The 22861-nt window shown below is 47.7% G+C and overlaps 1 protein-coding gene across 1 annotated transcript in view; it reads left to right on the top strand.

Annotated features, from left to right (window-relative positions):
- The window catches only part of LOC135057428 (killer cell lectin-like receptor subfamily B member 1B allele B), a 138722-nt gene that overhangs the window by 20360 nt on the left and 95501 nt on the right, over positions 1–22861 (top strand). Inside the window, exon 3 of the mRNA XM_063963321.1 lies at positions 11132–11224. Coding sequence (XP_063819391.1) covers positions 11132–11224 — 93 coding nt within the window. The remainder of the gene's footprint in view (positions 1–11131; positions 11225–22861) is intronic.

Genomic DNA, 22861 nt, shown 5'->3' on the forward strand with positions numbered 1-22861 from the left:
CGGCAGTCCGTCCATAATTGTATACCACCTAACCGTGGTTTTTTTTTCTTTGTTCTTTATACGTACATACTACGACATCTCTTTATCAACCAGTCTATATTAGCAGCAGACACAGTACAGTACGGTAGTTCACGGCTGTGGCTACCTCTGTGTCGGCACTCGGCAGTCCGTCCATAATTGTATACCACCTAACCGTGGTTTTTTTTTCTTTCTTCTTTATACGTACATACTACGACATCTCTTTATCAACCAGTCTATATTAGCAGCAGACACAGTACAGTACTGTAGTTCACGGCTGTGGCTACCTCTGTGTCGGCACTCGGCAGTCCGTCCATAATTGTATACCACCTAACCGTGGTTTTTTTTTCTTTCTTCTTTATACGTACATACTACGACATCTCTTTATCAACCAGTCTATATTAGCAGCAGACACAGTACAGTACGGTAGTTCACGGCTGTGGCTACCTCTGTGTCGGCACTCGGCAGTCCGTCCATAATTGTATACCACCTAACCGTGGTTTTTTTTTCTTTCTTCTTTATACATACATACTACGACATCTCTTTATCAACCAGTCTATATTAGCAGCAGACACAGTACAGTACGGTAGTTCACGGCTGTGGCTACCTCTGTGTCGGCACTCGGCAGTCCGTCCATAATTGTATACCACCTAACCGTGGGTTTTTTTTCTTTCTTCTTTATACGTACATACTACGACATCTCTTTATCAACCAGTCTATATTAGCAGCAGACACAGTACAGTACGGTAGTTCACGGCTGTGGCTACCTCTGTGTCGGCACTCGGCAGTCCGTCCATAATTGTATACCACCTAACCGTGGTTTTTTTTTCTTTCTTCTTTATACGTACATACTACGACATCTCTTTATCAACCAGTCTATATTAGCAGCAGACACAGTACAGTACGGTAGTTCACGGCTGTGGCTACCTCTGTGTCGGCACTCGGCAGTCCGTCCATAATTGTATACTAGTATCCATCCATCTCCATTGTTTACCTGAGGTGCCTTTTAGTTGTGCCTATTAAAATATGGAGAACAAAAATGTTGAGGTTCCAAAATTAGGGAAAGATCAAGATCCACTTCCACCTCGTGCTGAAGCTGCTGCCACTAGTCATGGCCGAGACGATGAAATGCCAGCAACGTCGTCTGCCAAGGCCAATGCCCAATGTCATAGTACAGAGCATGTCAAATCCAAAACACCAAATATCAGTAAAAAAAGGACTCCAAAACCTAAAATAAAATTGTCGGAGGAGAAGCGTAAACTTGCCAATATGCCATTTACCACACGGAGTGGCAAGGAACGGCTGAGGCCCTGGCCTATGTTCATGGCTAGTGGTTCAGCTTCACATGAGGATGGAAGCAATCAGCCTCTCGCTAGAAAAATGAAAAGACTCAAGCTGGCAAAAGCACAGCAAAGAACTGTGCATTCTTCGAAATCCCAAATCCACAAGGAGAGTCCAATTGTGTCGGTTGCGATGCCTGACCTTCCCAACACTGGACGTGAAGAGCATGCGCCTTCCACCATTTGCACGCCCCCTGCAAGTGCTGGAAGGAGCACCCGCAGTCCAGTTCCTGATAGTCAGATTGAAGATGTCAGTGTTGAAGTACACCAGGATGAGGAGGATATGGGTGTTGCTGGCGCTGGGGAGGAAATTGACCAGGAGGATTCTGATGGTGAGGTGGTTTGTTTAAGTCAGGCACCCGGGGAGACACCTGTTGTCCGTGGGAGGAATATGGCCGTTGACATGCCAGGTGAAAATACCAAAAAAATCAGCTCTTCGGTGTGGAGGTATTTCAACAGAAATGCGGACAACAGGTGTCAAGCCGTGTGTTCCCTTTGTCAAGCTGTAATAAGTAGGGGTAAGGACGTTAACCACCTCGGAACATCCTCCCTTATACGTCACCTGCAGCGCATTCATAATAAGTCAGTGACAAGTTCAAAAACTTTGGGTGACAGCGGAAGCAGTCCACTGACCAGTAAATCCCTTCCTCTTGTAACCAAGCTCACGCAAACCACCCCACCAACTCCCTCAGTGTCAATTTCCTCCTTCCCCAGGAATGCCAATAGTCCTGCAGGCCATGTCACTGGCAATTCTGACGATTCCTCTCCTGCCTGGGATTCCACCGATGCATCCTTGCGTGTAACGCCTACTGCTGCTGGCGCTGCTGTTGTTGCTGCTGGGAGTCGATGGTCATCCCAGAGGGGAAGTCGGAAGACCACTTTTACTACTTCCACCAAGCAATTGACTGTCCAACAGTCCTTTGCGAGGAAGATGAAATATCACAGCAGTCATCCTACTGCAAAGCGGATAACTGAGGCCTTGGCATCCTGGGTGGTGAGAACCGTGGTTCCGGTATCCATCATTACTGCAGAGCCAACTAGAGACTTGTTGGAGGTACTGTGTCCCCGGTACCAAATACCATCTAGGTTCCATTTCTCTAGGCAGGCGATACCGAAAATTTACACAGACCTCAGAAAAAGAGTCACCAGTGTCCTAAAAAATGCAGCTGTACCCAATGTCCACTTAACCACGGACATGTGGACAAGTGGAGCAGGGCAGGGTCAGGACTATATGACTGTGACAGCCCACTGGGTAGATGTATGGACTCCCGCCGCAAGAACAGCAGCGGCGGCACCAGTAGCAGCATCTCGCAAACGCCAACTCTTTCCTAGGCAGGCTACGCTTTGTATCACCGGTTTCCAGAATACGCACACAGCTGAAAACCTCTTACGGCAACTGAGGAAGATCATCGCGGAATGGCTTACCCCAATTGGACTCTCCTGTGGATTTGTGGCATCGGACAACGCCAGCAATATTGTGTGTGCATTAAATATGGGCAAATTCCAGCACGTCCCATGTTTTGCACATACCTTGAATTTGGTGGTGCAGAATTATTTAAAAAACGACAGGGGCGTGCAAGAGATGCTGTCGGTGGCCAGAAGAATTGCGGGACACTTTCGGCGTACAGGCACCATGTACAGAAGACTGGAGCACCACCAAAAACTACTGAACCTGCCCTGCCATCATCTGAAGCAAGAAGTGGTAACGAGGTGGAATTCAACCCTCTATATGCTTCAGAGGTTGGAGGAGCAGCAAAAGGCCATTCAAGCCTATACAATTGAGCACGATATAGGAGGTGGAATGCACCTGTCTCAAGCGCAGTGGAGAATGATTTCAACGTTGTGCAAGGTTCTGATGCCCTTTGAACTTGCCACACGTGAAGTCAGTTCAGACACTGCCAGCCTGAGTCAGGTCATTCCCCTCATCAGGCTTTTGCAGAAGAAGCTGGAGACATTGAAGGAGGAGCTAACACAGAGCGATTCCGCTAGGCATGTGGGACTTGTGGATGGAGCCCTTAATTCGCTTAACAAGGATTCACGGGTGGTCAATCTGTTGAAATCAGAGCACTACATTTTGGCCACCGTGCTCGATCCTAGATTTAAAGCCTACCTTGGATCTCTCTTTCCGGCAGACACAAGTCTGCTGGGGTTGAAAGACCTGCTGGTGAGAAAATTGTCAAGTCAAGCGGAACGCGACCTGTCAACATCTCCTCCTTCACATTCTCCCGCAACTGGGGGTGCGAGGAAAAGGCTCAGAATTCCGAGCCCACCCGCTGGCGGTGATGCAGGGCAGTCTGGAGCGACTGCTGATGCTGACATCTGGTCCGGACTGAAGGACCTGACAACGATTACGGACATGTCGTCTACTGTCACTGCATATGATTCTCTCACCATTGAAAGAATGGTGGAGGATTATATGAGTGACCGCATCCAAGTAGGCACGTCACACAGTCCATACTTATACTGGCAGGAAAAAGAGGCAATTTGGAGGCCATTGCACAAACTGGCTTTATTCTACCTAAGTTGCCCTCCCACAAGTGTGTACTCCGAAAGAGTGTTTAGTGCCGCCGCTCACCTTGTCAGCAATCGGCGTACGAGGTTACATCCAGAAAATGTGGAGAAGATGATGTTCATTAAAATGAATTATAATCAATTCCTCCGCGGAGACATTGACCAGCAGCAATTGCCTCCACAAAGTACACAGGGAGCTGAGATGGTGGATTCCAGTGGGGACGAATTGATAATCTGTGAGGAGGGGGATGTACACGGTGATATATCGGAGGATGATGATGAGGTGGACATCTTGCCTCTGTAGAGCCAGTTTGTGCAAGGAGAGATTAATTGCTTCTTTTTTGGGGGGGGGTCCAAACCAACCCGTCATATCAGTCACAGTCGTGTGGCAGACCCTGTCACTGAAATGATGGGTTGGTTAAAGTGTGCATGTCCTGTTTTGTTTATACAACATAAGGGTGGGTGGGAGGGCCCAAGGACAATTCCATCTTGCACCTCTTTTTTCTTTTATTTTTCTTTGCGTCATGTGCTGTTTGGGGAGGGTTTTTTGGAAGGGACATCCTGCGTGACACTGCAGTGCCACTCCTAAATGGGCCCGGTGTTTGTGTCGGCCACTAGGGTCGTTTATCTTACTCACACAGTCAGCTACCTCATTGCGCCTCTTTTTTTCTTTGCGTCATGTGCTGTTTGGGGAGGGTTTTTTGGAAGGGACATCCTGCGTGACACTGCAGTGCCACTCCTAAATGGGCCCGGTGTTTGTGTCGGCCACTAGGGTCGCTTATCTTACTCACACAGTCAGCTACCTCATTGCGCCTCTTTTTTTCTTTGCGTCATGTGCTGTTTGGGGAGGGTTTTTTGGAAGGGACATCCTGCGTGACACTGCAGTGCCACTCCTAAATGGGCCCGGTGTTTGTGTCGGCCACTAGGGTCGCTTATCTTACTCACACAGTCAGCTACCTCATTGCGCCTCTTTTTTTCTTTGCGTCATGTGCTGTTTGGGGAGGGTTTTTTGGAAGGGACATCCTGCGTGACACTGCAGTGCCACTCCTAAATGGGCCCGGTGTTTGTGTCGGCCACTAGGGTCGCTTATCTTACTCACACAGTCAGCTACCTCATTGCGCCTCTTTTTTTCTTTGCGTCATGTGCTGTTTGGGGAGGGTTTTTTGGAAGGGACATCCTGCGTGACACTGCAGTGCCACTCCTAGATGGCCCAGGTGTTTGTGTCGGCCACTAGGGTCGCTTAGCTTAGTCATCCAGCGACCTCGGTGCAAATTTTAGGACTAAAAATAATATTGTGAGGTGTGAGGTATTCAGAATAGACTGAAAATGAGTGGAAATTATGGTTTTTGAGGTTAATAATAATATGGGATCAAAATGACCCCCAAATTCTATGATTTAAGCTGTTTTTTAGGGTTTTTTGAAAAAAACACCCGAATCCAAAACACACCCGAATCCGACAAAAAAAATTCGGTGAGGTTTTGCCAAAACGCGGTCGAACCCAAAACACGGCCGCGGAACCGAACCTAAAACCAAAACACAAAACCCGAAAAATTTCAGGCGCTCATCTCTAGTGTTAACAAGGTGGAATTCAACACTCTATATGCTTCAGAGGATAGAGGATCAGCAAAAGGCCATTCAAGCCTATACATCCACCTACAATATAGGCAAAGGAGTGGTAATGCACCTGACTCAAGCGCAGTGGAGAATGATTTCCGTCTTGTGCAAGGTTCTCCAACCCTTCGAACTTGCCACACATGAAGTCAGTTCAGACACTGCCAGCTTGAGTCAGGTCATTCCCCTCATCAGGCTTTTGCAGAAGCAGCAGGAGAAATTGAAGGAGGAGCTAAGACAGAGCGATTCCGCAAAGTATGTGGGACTTGTGGATGGAGCCCTTCATTCGCTTTGCCAGGATTCAAGGGTGGTCAATCTGTTCCAATCAGAGCACTACATTTTGGCCACCGTACGCGATCCTAGGTTTAAAGCCTACGTTGTATCTCTCTTTCCAGCAGACACAAGTGTGCAGAGGTGCAAAGAACTGCTGGTTAATAAATTGTCAACTCAAACGGAATGTGACCCGTCAACAGCTCGTCCTTCAATTTCTCCTGCCACTGGGGCTGCAAGGAAAAGGATAACATTTCCTAGCCCACCCACTGGCGGTGATGCAGGGCAGTCAGGAGCGAAAGCTGACATCTGGTCTGGACTGAAGGACCTGCCAATGATTACTGACATGTCTACTGTCACTGCATATGATTCTGCCACCATTGAAAGAATGGTGGAGGATTATATCATTGACATCATCCAAGTAGGCATGTCAGACAGTCCGTATGTATACTGGCAGGAAAAAAAGGCAATTTGAATGCTCTTGCACAAACTGGCTTTATTTTACCTAATTCCCCCCCCCCCCCCCTCCTCCAGTGTGTACTCCGAAAGATTGTTTAGTGCAGCCGGTAACCTTGTCAGCGATCGATGTAGGAGGTTACTTCCACTAAAAGTGGAGAAGATGAGAACACAGGGACCTGTGATGGTGGATTCCAGTGGGGACGAATTAATACTCTGTGAGGAGGAGGATGTACACAGTGAAAGGGGTGAGGAATCGGAGGATGAGGATAAGGTTGACATCTTGCCTCTGTAGAGCCAGTTTGTGCAATGATAGATTGATTGCTTCTTTTTTGGTGGGGGCCAAACAAACCAGTCATTTCAGCCACAGTTGTGTGCCAGACCCTTTTGCTGAAATGATTGGTTTGTTAAAGTGTGCATGTCCTGTTTATACAACATAAGGGTAGGTGGGAGGGCCCAAGGACAATTCCATCTTGCACCACTTTTTCTTCTTTGCATCATGTGCTGTTTGGGGACTATTTTTTTAAGTGCCATCCTGTTGGTAACTGCAGTGCCACTCCTAGATGGGCCAGGTGTTTGTGCTGCACACTTGTGTCGCTTAGCTTGGCCATCCAGCTACCTAATTGGACCTCTTTTTCTTCTTTGCATCATGTGCTGTTTGGGGACTAGTTTTTGAATACTGCCATCTTGTCTGCAACTGCAGTGACACTCCTAGATGGGCCAGGTGTTTGTGCCGCACACTTGTGTCGCTTAGCTTAGCCATCCAGCGACCTTGGTCCAACTTTTAGGCCTAAAAACAATATTGTGAGGTGTGAGGTGTGCAGAACAGACTGGAAATTAATGTTATTGAGGTTAATAATACCGTAGGAACAAAATTACCCCCAAATTCTGTGATTTTAGCTGTTTTTATGTTTTTTGAAAAAATCATCCAGATCCAAAACCAAAACTCGAAAGGGTGGTTTTGGCAAAACCAAGCCAAAACCAAAACATGAAAGTGGAATTAGAACCAAAACACAAAAACACGAAAAGTGCCAGCCGCACATCTCTAATATATATATATATATATATATATAAAAGCAATGCATATCAACCGGCACTCCAAGTGAAACAACAGAGCAAAATGTGTGATAATGTAGCAGAGTTACAGGCGGCACTCACGGACTCCTTCAAAAACGACCAGGAACCCCGGGTCTGTATACAACGTTTCGGATTTATTATCCTTCGTCAGGTAACAACATATACAAGCCAAAAACGCTTACCTTTATACCAAACAAGTGACGTGAAAAAGTGCATGTGCAAACGAAATCCGTACTTCCGCTGACGTCATCACTGTCAGACGGCGCCGGGCGGAAGACAGAGACACCATTACCATGGAATCTGTTGCCATGGGATCTGTATCCAAAACAAGTAACAGCGGTTTACGTGCACAGAATGTCAGGAGTACTGATCACAGTAAACAATCCAATATCATATCATATAAAAATGTACAATAAACTATAAAAAGCAACTAAGAGAGAGCATTTCGTTTAAGCCATTTGGAGCAATTGTGTTTAAAAGATGGATCCATTTAGCTTCACATTGCAAAAGCGCTCTAGCTCTGTCACCACCCCGGTTATCCTCACTGATCTGATCTAGTATTTTATAACGTAAGGATGAGAGTGTATGTCCCCTGGCCTTGAAATGTTTAGCAACCGGCTGGTCCACATTCTTACCCTCCAGGGATTGTTTGATGGCGCTGCGATGCTGCGCCATTCTCTCCTAAAACTGACACACAGTCTTCCCTATATAATATAAGCTACAAGGGCATATGATGCAGTACACAACATATTTGCTGGAGCAGGTTAAAACATGTTTAATTTTAATTTTCCTACCCGTATGAGGATGGGTGATGTAATCACCAGTCTCTAAGTAGGAGCAGGTCGTACACCCAAGGCACCTATAATTGCCTGGTTTCTTAGTCATAAAATGCTCAGTTGTTCTTTTGGATATTCCTGAAATATCTGTGTGGACCACAAAGTCCCTGATATTTCTGCCCCTGGTGTAGCAAGGAAGTAACTTGCGTTTAGACAAATCTGGTAAATCAGGGTCAGATTGAATTACTGGCCAAATTCCCTTAGCAGTTGACACCAATTTTTTAGTGGCTGCTGGGCACTGTGGTAAGGGGAGACTGGGAGTGACTGGTAAGCTGCCAGGAGATGCTGCGGCTGGAGGGAGAAGGGGGTCGGAGCCTGCAAGCAGCTTGGACTTCTGCAGCGCTACCCGCTGGCTAAAGTGTGTGAAGGAGCTGGGCGCACCTCACTGCGGGTGGCAGCGCTGCAGCTAGTGGTGGGGTTGCTGGGGCTGGAGATAACAGAGGCAGTACGGAACCTGCACAGCAGCAGGTGCCCCACAAAACTGCAGCTAAGAAGCGTGGAGGGTACCAGAAAGTGACGCTCCTCCGCGCCAGAGAGACCCTAATGAGTATGCTGATGTGGGGGGTCAAGCACACAGTGAGACGGTGCCCGTCTGTCTGTACGGCATACCCCCTCACACACCCCCACACCTCCCAAATGTCCCGATTTTCGTGGGACAGTCCCATTTTTGGGGGTCTGTCTTGCTGTCCCACCCGCAGGTTGCAGTGTCCCGTGGTGGTGGGGGGGATGGGGGGGGCAGTTGTTAAGCTCCTGTACTTGCTGTTCTGCTTAGCAGAGCAGCGGTGAATAGTGGAGACAGAGGGATAGGGGGCATCAGGGGGTACGGATTAAGGGGGGACCCAGGGGGTACGTACCCCGGGCCCCACAGTTTTAGGGGGCCCCCCGGCTGGAGTAGATCTGTCCCAGCTCAGAAGCTCCCCCGTCCTGCCAGCAACAACGGCAGCATTGTCCTACAGTCAGCACACGCTGCTGTGTATTGGCAGGTCTGTGGTGTTACAGGGAGGCAGCAGTCTCCCTGCTTTCTTCTGCCTGTGCGGGTGTGTAGGGGGAGCGACCACCTCCTCTGGATTTAGCCCTAGCTGAGGGGCCAAAATTCCATAAAAAAAAATAAAAAAAAAGCCTGGAATTTGCATAAGGGGGCGTGGCCTCGTGTAACGCGATTAGGACACGCCCCCAACCCACAGCAGGCACAGCAATGATATATGGCTCCCCTGTCTCAAGTGCCCTGGGCCCCCTGGACTCATAATCAGCCCCTGGGGGCATGCCAGAAGCTCACAGAGTGCTGGGCATGCCCCCTCACTGACGAAAACGGGGACCCTCCCGTGAAGCCACGCCCCTTTTCGCAGAGTGTGTGTCCCTCCTTCTGCATGATGTAAGCTCCTGAAGAAAGCTGGGAGGTCTGCACCCCTGCCTGTGCCATGCCCATACTATCTGCTTCTGCTCCTAGTCTCCTATAGATTTGGCCAGATCTGTGACTCATTTGACTAACTCCGCCCAGTGTTGTGACTCCGCCCAGTGTTAGCAAATGAAGCACAAAGTCACAGAATAGGGCTATTATATAGGAGATATACACACACCACACACACACACACATATTTTCTTTGTCTATGTTTTATATTGCCCCTCCCTTTTTAATGTGTCTCTTTATTATGTTCACCTACACACCCTAACCCCCACCCTAATTGCACCATAACCCTAAATGATGCCTGCACATACTGCAGCCAGGCATAAAAGCAGCCTTACTCTAACTGCAGCCTAATCCTAACCCTACCCTGACCGCAAACTAACCCTAACTGTAGGCTGATTCTAACCACGTGCTTAGCTGTAGCCTAAATGAAGCCTAACCCTATCTGCAGCCTCAGACTACCCTAACTTCAGCCTAATCCTAACCCTACCCTAACTGCAGCATAACCTTAACAGCAGCCTAATACTAACCCTAACTGCAATCTAACCCTAGCCGCAGCCTAATCCTAACACTAAATTCATGTGTCGACATGGTTTTCCTTTATTCACCTAGTGTAGAATTGTACGTTTACAATAGGTGTGAGGAAGTTTAGGAAGACAAAATGCATTTAATATGCCTGGTGGAATTTGAAATTCCTAGACTACATTCTTATGTAGTTTTGTTTAGCTGGATACATCTTAAGAGGCATTAAACTCAAAACCACTTGTATTTGTTCCAGAGCCTGTAAGTCAGGCTTACAAATGTATATACGGCTACGTACCATGACATTCTTGACCTCCGCATTATCATACATGTATGCCATATGGAATAAAAATAATAGTTCTTTAGCTACCTGATAAAACTCTCCAGACAAAATTCTGGGTCCCTTCTTAGAGTCATTATTATTGTTCTCACTGGAGCCAATATCATCTTCATTAGCATACTTACGGGCTCATTTAAATGAGTGATACATCTCACTGTGAGTGATAAATTGCACCAGCCAATCCGCTCCTAACTGTCATTTTTCAAACACTGTGAGTGATAAAATGCACTAGCCAATCAGCTCCTAACTTCCAGAGAAGGTAGTAATGGTGGACACAATCAATAAATTTAAAAATGGATTAGATAAATTCCTAGCTGAAAAAAATATCCAGGGATACAGCATTTAATTAATATTAAAATAAAATGTAATGTACAATAGGTTGAACCCGATGGACATTTGTCTTTTTTCAACCTCAACAACTATGTAACTATGTAACTATGTAACTTCATGTCACAGACTGTGTTTGAAAAATGTCAGGAGCTGGTTGGCTGGTGCAATTTATCACTCACAGTGAAATTTATCACTCACATTGATAAATAAGGGCAACAGTCTGTAACATGGCAGTTAGGAGCTGATTGGCTGGTGCAATTTATCACTCACAGTGAAATGTATCACTCATTGATAAATGAGCCCATTAGAGTACTTGAGACATATCATATTTGTGAAGTGCCAGTGTATGGTTGATCATCTTCCTTATTCTCTATTGTACCTAAAGTAGTTCTGTCATACTGTATGTCTCACTCAGGTCCAAAAGTTCAGTGTTTAAACTGTGATAACTGTACAATGATGGCGAAGAAGGTGGAGCAGCTCTGTGCAGCCTTAGACAAGACATCTGAAGGTAGGCATATCATCACCTTAAAGATAATGTCTGGAAATAAGTCAATCGATCCACCTGATATGTTAGATACAAAGAGTTTGCACTATCATATACTATAGTAAATTACAATATATCAATTACGTGATGAATGTATAAATCCAATAGTCAATAACATAGGGTAAAAATAGCATATTATATATATATATATATATATATTATATATATATATATATATATATATATATATATAGATGAGCGGGTTAAAAAAAAAATTTTTGACCATCCAAAACATGTGACATCCGTGAGCCGATAAGATGCCATTTTGAGATCCGAGTAAAACCGAACCCGCACATCTCTAATATGTGTGTGTATATATATCTATCTATATCTATCTATCTATCTATCTATCTATATATATATATATATATATATATATATATATATTAGTGATGAGCGGAATCCGAACCCTCTCCGAACTTCACACTTTTTACACGGGTCCGAGGCAGACTCGGATCCTTCCACCTTGCTCGGTTAACTCGAGCGCGCCCGAACGTCATCATCCCGCTGTTGGATTCTCGCAAGATTCGGATTCTACATAAAGCCGCGCGCCGCTGCCATTTTTCACTCGTGCATTGGAAATGATGGTGAGAGGACGTGGCTGGCATCCTCTCACTTTGTTTCAGGGGGCTGCAGTGCAAATATCTTTATTCTGGGGACCAGCAGTAATTATAGGAGGAGTACAGTGCAGAGTTTTGCTGACCAGTGACCACCAGTATTATACGTTGTCTGCCTGAAAAACGCTCCATATCTGTGCTCAGTATGCTGCATATATCTGTGCTCACACTGCTTTATTGTGGGGACTGGGGACCAGCAGTATTATATAGGAGGAGTACAGTGCAGAGTTTTGCTGACCAGTGACCACCAGTATTATACGTTGATCTATTACTGGCATATAATTCCACACATTAAAAATGGAGAACAAAAATGTGGAGGGTAAAATAGGGAAAGATCAAGATCTACTTCCACCTCGTGCTGAAGCTGCTGCCACTAGTCATGGCCGAGACGATGAAATGCCATCAACGTTGTCTGCCAAGGCCGATGCACAATGTCATAGTAGAGAGCATGTAAAATCCCAAAAAATAAAGCTCAGTAAAAATACCCAAAAATATAAATCAAAATCGTCTGAGGAGAAGTGTAAACTTGCCAATGTGCCATTTACGACACGGAGTGGCAAGGAAAGGCTGAGGCCCTGGCCTATGTTCAAGGCTAGTGGTTCAGCTGCACATGAGGATGGAAGCACTCATCCTCCTGCTAGAAAACTGCAGTGCCACTCCTAGATTGGCCAGGTGTTTGTGTTCGCCACTTGGGTCGCTTAGCTTAGTCACACAGCGATCTTGGTGCACCTCTTTTTTTCTTTGCATCATGTGCTGTTTGGGGACTATTTTTTAAATCTGCCATCCTGTCTGACACTGCAGTGCCACTCCTAGATGGGCCAGGTGTTTGTGTCGGCCACTAGGGTCGCTTAGCTTAGTCATCCAGCGACCTCGGTGCAAATTTTAGGACTAAAAATAATATTGTGAGGTGTGAGGTGTTCAGAATAGACAGGAAATTAGTGGAAATTATGATTATTGAGGTTAATAATACTATGGGATCAAAATTACCCCCAAATTCTATGATTTAAGCTGTTTTTGAGGGTTTTTTGTAAAAAACACCCAAATCCAAAACACATCCGAATCCGACAAAAATTTTTCAGGGAGGTTTTACCAAAACGCGTCCGAATCCAAAACACGGCCGCGAAACCGAGTCCAAAACCAAAACACAAAACCTGAAAAATGTCCGGTGCACATCACTAATATATATATATATATATATATATATATATATATACAGTCCAAAATGACACGGCACTCCTTACACTTCCCAGCGTAAATTGGAATTACTCCCGTGCCTTTCCACCTGGAACTGTGTCCCACGCACAACTGCTGGCAATGAGGACGGCACTTGGAGACTTCTTAAGAATGGTGAAAAAACGTGCTATTTATTAAGACTCAACGTTTCGGGGTCGCAGCCCCTTCGTCAGGATGCAAAACAGTGATAAAAACAGTGTTTAAATACCTTACAGAGAAGAGGTTCACACCGCCGCCTCCGTCCGCGCTGCCCGGGTCCCGGTCCTGGCGTCACTCCGCCCACAGGATATGACGCAGCTCCGGCCCGTCCGGCTAGCGTAGTTGAGCTAGGAAAAGGATAACCAAGAAAACCGTTATACAATGCCGAGACCAACCAATCCAGTCACAGCATTTTGTAAACAGTGATTACAATGAATGTTAAAGTGACTAGTGCATAGATACAGTAAAACATCATATAGTGAAGATCCCCTATATTACCAAACATTGCTCCTATATCAAAAAATATTCACAACGTGCATGAACATAATAACGATCCTGTCTAATTAATCCCCAACACCAGATGATAATAGCGGACTGGTGCTGGTAATAATAAACATCAAAAAAACCTATTACAGATGTCATATTAGAAAGTCTCCTAAATAAAGCGAATATACCTCACTAAATATTAGGCAATTCTATACTCCTCCATTAGTATCCAACCAATGGAGCAACATTAGTTTTTACCAAAACAATAATTTTTACAAAAAACACCTTAAGATGAGGGCTTCATTTCATCCCTTAGGGAATTGCGTATTCAAAATGAAAATCCATTTTGCTTCAACCTGTAAAAGTTTTGTTGGACCGGTCACACCCAGTTACCTTGTAGCTGGAGACACTTTCCAACACCTTCATACAGGAAAGACGTATACTATAAGATACCCCCTGTCGAGTGACTCTAAATTTGTCATCTATTTGCTGACGGGCCCATGTGGGCTGGCCTACGTGGGCGAAACCGATTGTGCCTTCAAAATAAGGATGGCACAACATCGGTATGCCATACGGGAGGCCATTAAATCAGGTAATAGTGACCAGCCGGTGGCGCGCCATTTCATGTTAGCCAAACATGGGATGGCGACATTACGCTATAAAATTATTGACCATGTACCATTTTCCCTACGTGGGTGTGACCGGTCCAAGAAACGTTTACAGGTAGAAGCAAAATGGATTTTCATTTTGAATAAGCAATTCCCTAAGGGATGAAATGAAGCCCTCATCTTAAGGTGTTTTTTGTAAAAATTATTGTTTTGGTAAAAACTAATGTTGCTCCATTGGTTGGATACTAATGGAGGAGTATAGAATTGCCTAATATTTAGTGAGGTATATTCGCTTTATTTAGGAGACTTTCACATATGACATCTGTAATAGGTTTTTTTGATGTTTATTATTACCAGCACCAGTCCGCTATTATCATCAGGTGTTGGGGATTAATTAGACAGGAACGTTATTATGTTCATGCACGTTGTGAATATTTTTTGATATAGGAGCAATGTTTGGTAATATAGGGGATCTTCACTATATGATGTTTTACTGTATCTATGCACTAGTCACTTTAACATTCATTGTAATCACTGTTTACAAAATGCTGTGACTGGATTGGTTGGTCTCGGCATTTTATAACGGTTTCCTTGGTTACCCTTTTCCTAGCCCCACTACACTAGCCGGACGGGCCAGAGCCGCGTCATATCCTGTGGGCGGAGTGACGTCTGGACCGGGACCTGGGCAGCGCGGACGGAGGCGGCGTTGTGAACCTCTTCTCTGTAAGGTATTTAAATACTGTTTTTATCACTGTTTTGCATCCTGACGAAGGGGCTGTGACCCCGAAACGTTGAGTCTTAATAAATAGCACGTTGTTTCACCATTCTTAACAAGTCTCCAAGTGCCGTCCTCATTGCCAGCAGTTTTATATATATATATATATATATATATATATATATATACACTATATATTAGCCCAGATCTGTGATTCTGTGCCTGTGTGTATAACGCTGGGTGTGGCTAGGAGCTCTCATTGGGTTAGCAGCAGGTCTATCACACCCAGTCCACAGCTGATTGGGCGAGAAACGCCCTCCCACACAGGTTACATCCAATGGGAGGCTCTGCCCTTTGGCTGCTGTGTGTTCCCAGAGCAGGATTAACAATGGGGCTGATGGAGCTGCAGCTCCAGGCCCACACCCCAAAATAGGCCCACTGCATCTGCAGCAACATACCCTCCAACAATTTAAAACTAAAAATAGCTACAAATTCGAAAAGGGGTGTGACCGGGTAAAGTGCTGTGGCCACGCCCCTTTCCTATACTTTCAATGGGAGTTTGGAGAGCCAAAAATCGGTATAGACCATAAAAAAAAGGGACTTTACCTGCCAAAAAGGTGCAGCTGGAGGGTATGCCACTGTAACTGCAGTAAGTCCCTGTGCTGTAGATGGGGGGGGACCTTTTCTGCAGCGTCCTATGGGGGTCATTCCAAGACGTTTGCCCACTGCACTTTTTCGCAGCCATGCGAACGGGTCAGAACTGCGCATGCACGTGGGCGGTAATGCGCAGGCGCATTGCTGCCTGGCGACGGGCATCGCCGGGCAGCCACGAGAATAACGAAGAAAGCGTTCGCAGTGGCAAACGCAAGAAGATTGACAGGAAGAGGCCAGCTCGAGGCGTCAACTGACTGTTTTCAGGGAGTGTCTGTCCGAATGCAGGCGTGCCCAACCGTTTCCAGGAAGGGATCCTGACGAAAGCTCTGTCCTGGATGATCACAGCGGGTGAGTAAGTCCTGAGCTGTGCGGAGACTGCAAAAACTTTTGTTTGTGCAGCTCTCTGCACAAGCGTTTGCAGCACTGCACAGCGATTCCCCGCTCCCCTGTAGGCGGCGACCACCTGATCGCAGCAGTGCTAAAAGTAGTCTGCTAGCGATCAGGTCAGAATAACCCCGTATGTCCTGCTGCCAGTCCGCCTGCCCCCTCCGGCATCAACAATCTCCACTCCCTAGCCGCAGCGCAAGTGGAACAAAAGCTGCTGCGGCCACCGGCATAGATGTGTATGAAAGCGGCAAAGCGGAAGGCTTTCATAGCCCTCCCTGCACCACATAGTATCTGAGCCCCGGAGCCTCCTCTGCGCGTGATGTCACAAAAGTGCCTCCCCGCCACAGCCGCGCCCTGATCCCCAGATGCCCTGACTCCGCAACACAGCACCTGCACTGCCAGCCTGGAAGCCCCGAGATGGCTAATGTAACAGATAGAGTGGGTGATATCGCGGAGGGTAATGTCTGGACACTGAATCAATGTAAAAGGTTACAGTGCTGTGCAGTGCAGTAGGTGTGCAGTGTCACTGACACTGACACTGCACAGCACTCTCACCTTTTACATTGATTCAGCCAGTCAGTCAGTTCTGCCAGTCAGTCACTATTGTTAGCGCCGGTTTCCCAACGCGTCTCATTACAGGGAAGTACACGCACTAAATAAACTACACCTCCCAGCAGCCCTTAGCACGGAAGCATTCTGGCGCAAAGGGCTGCTGGGAGCTGTAGGTTACTGAGTGCATCTTCTTCCCTGTAATCGGGCACGTTGGGACACCGGCGCTAACAATAGTGACTGGCTGCTGTGCGAGTCTCCGGGAGAGCCACTGCCAAAGGGAGGACAGCAGCCTAGCTGTATCCAGGAGGAGAAGCAGGAATGACATTACCTGCCCCTCCCACACTCGCAGTACCTCCGGGCCCCATCCCCGATACCCCCACACATACCTCTCCACCACCCACGGTGGCTCCGAACCACCTCCCCCACCCACAGCACCCCCACACCCACCCCTTCCCCACCGGCAGCACCACCACACCCGCCCCTCCCCCACTTGTGACACCCTCGCACCCGCTCCCTGCGGTGGCTCCGGACCCACTCCCCCACCCGCTGCACCCACCTCTTCCACACCCGCACCACCACCGCACCAGCCTCACCTGCGACACCAATGCAACTGCCCCTCCCCCAACCACGACACCCCCGGTCCCCCTTTTCCCATCCTCGGTACTCCTGGACGACCTCCCCCATCTGCGCCTCTCCTGCACCCACCACTCCCCCAACCACAGCACCTACTAGGTGATTCATCAGGCCCTGCATGCGCTGTTCATGCCATTGCAAGGAGCTATGACCCCTTAACCATCGCACGCCCTTTGTCCGTGCAATATTTAACCACTCACACAATTATGATTGGAGGTAATACTCCATATAATAAAAATACTACATGCCCCAAGGGTGTACAAGGGTTAAGGGGGCGTTGCCCCTTACGACGGTGTGAAGAGCGCCCATAGGGCGCGATGAATCACCTAGTATATATATATATATAATGAGTTTTATGGTAAGACCTTACCATTGTTAAAACTCTTTCTGCGAGGTACACTGGGCTCCACAAGGATGGACAATGGGGTGTAGAGTAGGATCTTGATCCGAGGCACCAACAGGCTCAAAGCTTTGACTGTTCCCAGAATGCACAGTGCCGCCTCCTCTATAACCCCGCCTCCCTGCACAGGAGCTCAGTTTTTAGTTAACCAGCCCAATGCAGTAGCAGGAAAAGAGATGACAATGGTTAGTAGCCACATACACCACACTCTCACGACAGGAGAAGTGTCAGCGGCTAATGCCATACCAACCCAAAGAAGCTAAGTGAGTCAGAGTGGGCGCCTTGTGGAGCCCAGTGGACCTCGCAGAAAGAGTTTTAACAACGGTAAGTTCTTACCATAAAACTCGTTTTCTGCTGCGGGGTACACTGGGCTCCACAAGGATGGACAATGGGGATGTCCTAAAGCAGTTCCTTATGGGAGGGGACACAGTGTAGCGGGCACAAGAACCAGGTGTCCAAAGGAAGCATCCTGGGAAGTGGCAGCATCGAAGGCATTGAACCTTATGAACGTGTTCCCGGAGGACCACGTGGCCGCCTTGCACAATTGGTCAAGGGTCGCACCACGTTGGGCCACCCAAGAAGGTCCAACAGACCGAGTAGAATGGGCCATAATGTGAGCAGGAGCTGTCAGACCATCCTTCACATAAGCATGTGCAATCACCATTCTAATCCACCTGGCCAGGGTCTGCTTGTGAGCAGGCCAGCCACGTTTGTGAAATCCAAACAAAACAAAGAGAGAATCAGATTTTCGAATAGAAGCAGTTCTCTTCACATATATACGGAGAGCCCGTACCACATCCAAAGACCGCTCTTTGGGAGACAAATCAGGAGAGACAAAGGCCGGAACCACAATCTCCTTATTAAGGTGGAACGAGGACACCACCTTCGGTAAATAACCGGGACGAGTCCGAAGTACCGCCTGGTCACGGTGAAAAATCAGATATGGGGAACTACAGGAATGGGCCCCCAAATCTGACACTCTTCTAGCAGAGGCAATAGCCAGCAAGAACACCACCTTAAGGGAAAGCCACTTAAGATCAGCTTAACCAAGGGTTTCAAACGGAGGCTCCTGCAACGCCTCCAAAACCACCAACAAGTCCCAAGGAACCACAGGCGGGACATAGGGAGGTTGGATATGCAACACACCCTGAGTGAAAGTATGAACATCAGTTGAAGTAGCAAGTTTTCTCTGAAACCACACCGACAAGGCAGAAATATGAACCTTGAGGGAGGCCAGACACAGGCCTAAATCCAGGCCCTGTTGCAGAAAAGCCAAAAGTTTGGCTGTACTAAACTTGGAAGCGTCATAATTGTTAGATGCGCACCAAACATAGTAGGAATGCCAGAAGCCTATGGTAAAGCCGGGCAGAAGCCGGTTTCCGGGCCCGCAACATAGTTTTAATGACCTCTTCAGAAAAACCCTTAGCCCTCAAGATGGTAGCTTCAAGAGCCATGCCGTCAAAGACAGCCGGGCTAGGTCTTGGTAGACACAGGGGCCCTGAACGAGGAGGTCTGGGCATTGTGGAAGTAGAATTGGACGCTCTGACGATAGGCCCTGCAGGTCTGAGAACCAGTGCCGTCTGGGCCATGCTGGAGCTATGAGAAGCAGATTTCCTTTTTCTTGTTTGAACTTTCGAATTACCCTGGGCAGAAGTGACACCGGAGGGAACATGTACGGCAGCCGAAACCTCCACGGCACCGCCAGCGCATCCATGAATGCTGCTTGAGTATCCCTTGTCCTTGCTCAGAAGACCGGAACCTTGTGATTGTGTCGAGACGCCATCAAATCTACCTCTGGAAGACCCCACTTTTCCACTAGGAGTTGAAACACTTTCGGATGGAGGCCCCACTCGCCGGCATGCACGTCCTGACGACTGAGAAAGTCCGCTTCCCAATTCAGGACTCCCGGAATGAATATTGCCGATATGGCTGGTAGATGGCGTTCCACCCAAGCAGAATCCGTGAGACTTCCTTCATTGCCAAACAGCTTCGAGTGCCGCCTTGATGATTTATGTAAGCTACTGTGGTGGAGTTGTCCGACTGTACTTGAACAGGACGGTTCTGAATTAAATGCTGGGCCAGGTTCAATGCACTGAAGACCGCCCGCAATTCCAGAATATTGATCAAGAGGAGAGATAACTCCTTGGTCCACCGACCCTGAAGGGAGTGTTGCTCCAGCACCATGGCCCAACTTCTTAGACTGGCATCTGTCGTCAACAGGACCCAGTTAGATATCCAGAAGGGACGGCCCCTGCACAATTGTTGGTCCTGGAGCCACCAAAGCAGCGACCGATGGACCCCAGAGTCAATGAGATCATTTGAGACCTGATCCGATGAGGCAGGCTGTCCCACTTGGCTAGAATCAGCCTCTGGAGGGGGCGAGAATGGAATTGAGCATACTCCACCATGTCGAATGCTGACACCATGAGGCCCAGCACCTGCATAGCCGAATGTATCGACACTTGCGGATGAGAAAGGAAGCAACGAATCCTGTCCTGAAGCTTCATGACCTTCTCCTGACACAAGAACAACCTCTGGTTGTGAGTGTCCAATAGCGCTCCCAGATGCACCATGCTCTGAGCAGGGATCAGGGAGGATTTCTCCCAGTTGATGAGCTACCCGTGGGCTTGTAGAAACCGGACCGTCATATCCAGATGACATAGAAGAAGTTCTGGGGAAATTGCCAGGATTAACAAGTCGTCCAGATACGGCAGTGTCCTGACCCCTCGACGGCAAAGTACCACCGTCATCACCGCTATTACTTTGGTGAAGACTCGCGGAGCCGTTGTTAAACTAAAAGGTAACGCCCGAAACTGGTAATGGAGGTTGAAAATAGCAAACCTCAGGTATTGCTGATGTGACACTGCTAGAGGAATATGCAGGTAAGCATCCTGTATGTCCAGGGAGACCATGTAGTCCCCAGGTTCCAAGGCTAGAACTATAGAGCAAAGGGTTTCTATACAGAACTTGGATACCTTCACAAACCTGTTCAATGCCTTGAGGTTGAGAATGGGCCGGGAGGACCCATTCGGTTTCGGGACTAGAAACAGCGGAGAATAGTACCCACGGCCCCTCTGCTCAAGAGGCACCTGTACTACGACTCCTGTATCCATGAGGGTCTGTACCACCGAATGCAGAGTGTTTGCCTTTGTCTGGTCCGACGGGACGTCTGTCTGGCAAAATCGATGAGGGGGTTGGTTTTTGAAGGCTATGGCGTAACCTCGAGTGACGACTTCCGCTACCCAGGCATCTGTATTGGTTTTCAACCATTCCTGGGTATACCCTAGAAGCCGGCCCCCCACCCTGGGATCCCCCAGGGGGAGGCCCGCCCCATCATGCAGCAGGCTTATCCGTCTTGAAAGCTGGCTGACGGGCAGCCCAGGCTCTTTTGGGCTTCGGCTTACCAGGTTTGGAAGTGCGGGCCTGCTTGTTGTACGCCTGACCTTTTTTGCTTTACCTGAAGGACGAAAGGGGTGAAAGGACGTACCTTTAGCCTTCGACACAGAAGAAGTGGAACTTGGCAGACAGGCAGTTTTGGCCGTAGCCAAGTCAGACACTATTTTATTTAAGTCCTCCCCAAACAAAATATCTCCCTTGAAAGGGAGTACCTCCAGGGTTTTTCTAGAGTCCAGATCCACAGACCAGGATCTCAGCCACAATATCCGAAGAGCCAGGACTGATGTAGTAGAGGCCTTGGCTGCTAGGATACCGGCATCAGAAGCCGCCTCTTTAATATAGCAAGAAGCTGTGACAATATATGACAAGCATTGTCTAGCATGGTCAGGGGAGATTTCAGCTTCTAACTCCAAGGCCCATGCTTCAATAGCCTCTGCAGCCCATGTATTTGCAATAGTGGGCCTTTGTGCAGCACCCGTGAGGGTGTAAATCGCCTTAAGACAACCCACCACACGTTTATCCGTAGGCTCTTATAGAGACGCGACGGTAGTGACAGGCAGAGCTGAGGAAACCACCATCCTAGCCACATGTGAGTCCACTTGAGGAGGTGTTTCCCAGTTCTTAGACAGCTCTGGCGTGAGGGGATAGCGAGACAGCATCTTCTTTTGAGGCACAAACTGCGTAACCGGGTTTTCCCAGGCTTCCTGACGTATATCCACTAGCTGATCAGAGTGAGGTAAAACTTGTTTAACCACCTTCTGACTCTTGAACCTATCAGGTTTCTTAGGAGGGACGGATGGCTCGGGATCATCTGTAATCTGTAGAATTAACTTAATAGCCCCCAAAAGATCAGGAACATCCACATGTGAACTACCCTCCCGATCAGCCGTATCTGAGTCAGAACCTGTGGGGTCAGTGTAAGTGCCTTCTTCATCAGACGAGGTGTCAGTGACAGCAGTGAATTGTGAGGAGACAAGCGCTCGCTTAGAGGACCCCTTGGACTTAGGCGAGCGATGGTCAGACTTTTTAGTAGTCAGGGACTGGTTCAACTTCTTCAATTGAGCAGATAAATCGTCCCCCCACGGCGGGTTAGCTGCAGGGACCACATACGGTTGTACCGGCATTGGGGGTCCCATAGGGGATGTTAGTTTATGAACTAGTGTATGCAGAAGTGTGGAAAAAACAGCCCACGGTGGGTCATTATGTGCCTCCGTTGCCACTGGGGGGCAAGGAGCCCCCAGAACCAGAGCCCACAGCTGCTATATTCCCCTCATAGGGATCTGTGGCTTCAGCAACACCGGCAGTGTGTTCAGCCCCAGAACCGTTACCCTCAGAAGCAGAACCTGATGCACCAAGCCCCCTCAGGTTATAGAATATAGGGATAGCAGGTTGAGTGAAAGACATGAAATGGACACCACTCAGCTATCTAATGCACACACAGATAGTCACAGTTTGTACAATGCAGAGGTTATTACTGACAATAATACTGCACTGGACTAGCTTATATATATAGCTATATAGTCAATAGATATAACACTACACAGTAAGAACTGGATGTATATCACAGGGTACTTGTACTATAAAACCCTGACTAAGTGCACTCTTTCTTAACTAGCACTGTCTAAAAAGGCAGGTAGAATACTTAAGTGTCATGTAAAATCACAGCACTGACAACCAGGCGGCTTTACACAGGAGGATTTGCCCAAGCAGTCCCAGGAACAGTGAAGCTGAGGGATAATGGCGCCCAGACACTGACAGGGAGTGAGGGAGAGACAGATATGCAGCTCCAGGGCGGGAGCATTTGCTGGAAATGGCGTCCAGGGGCTGGGGGAGGGGATTCAGGTCTAAGCCTTATCCCCCTGCTGGCAAAACCACCGGATACTGTGGGCTCTTATTAAACTGGTTTAGAGAGAAAACCTGACCTGCGCCCATGCCCTGGTG

Source organism: Pseudophryne corroboree, chromosome 3 (genome assembly GCF_028390025.1).
Source record: "Pseudophryne corroboree isolate aPseCor3 chromosome 3, aPseCor3.hap2, whole genome shotgun sequence".
Lineage (NCBI taxonomy): Eukaryota > Metazoa > Chordata > Amphibia > Anura > Myobatrachidae > Pseudophryne > Pseudophryne corroboree.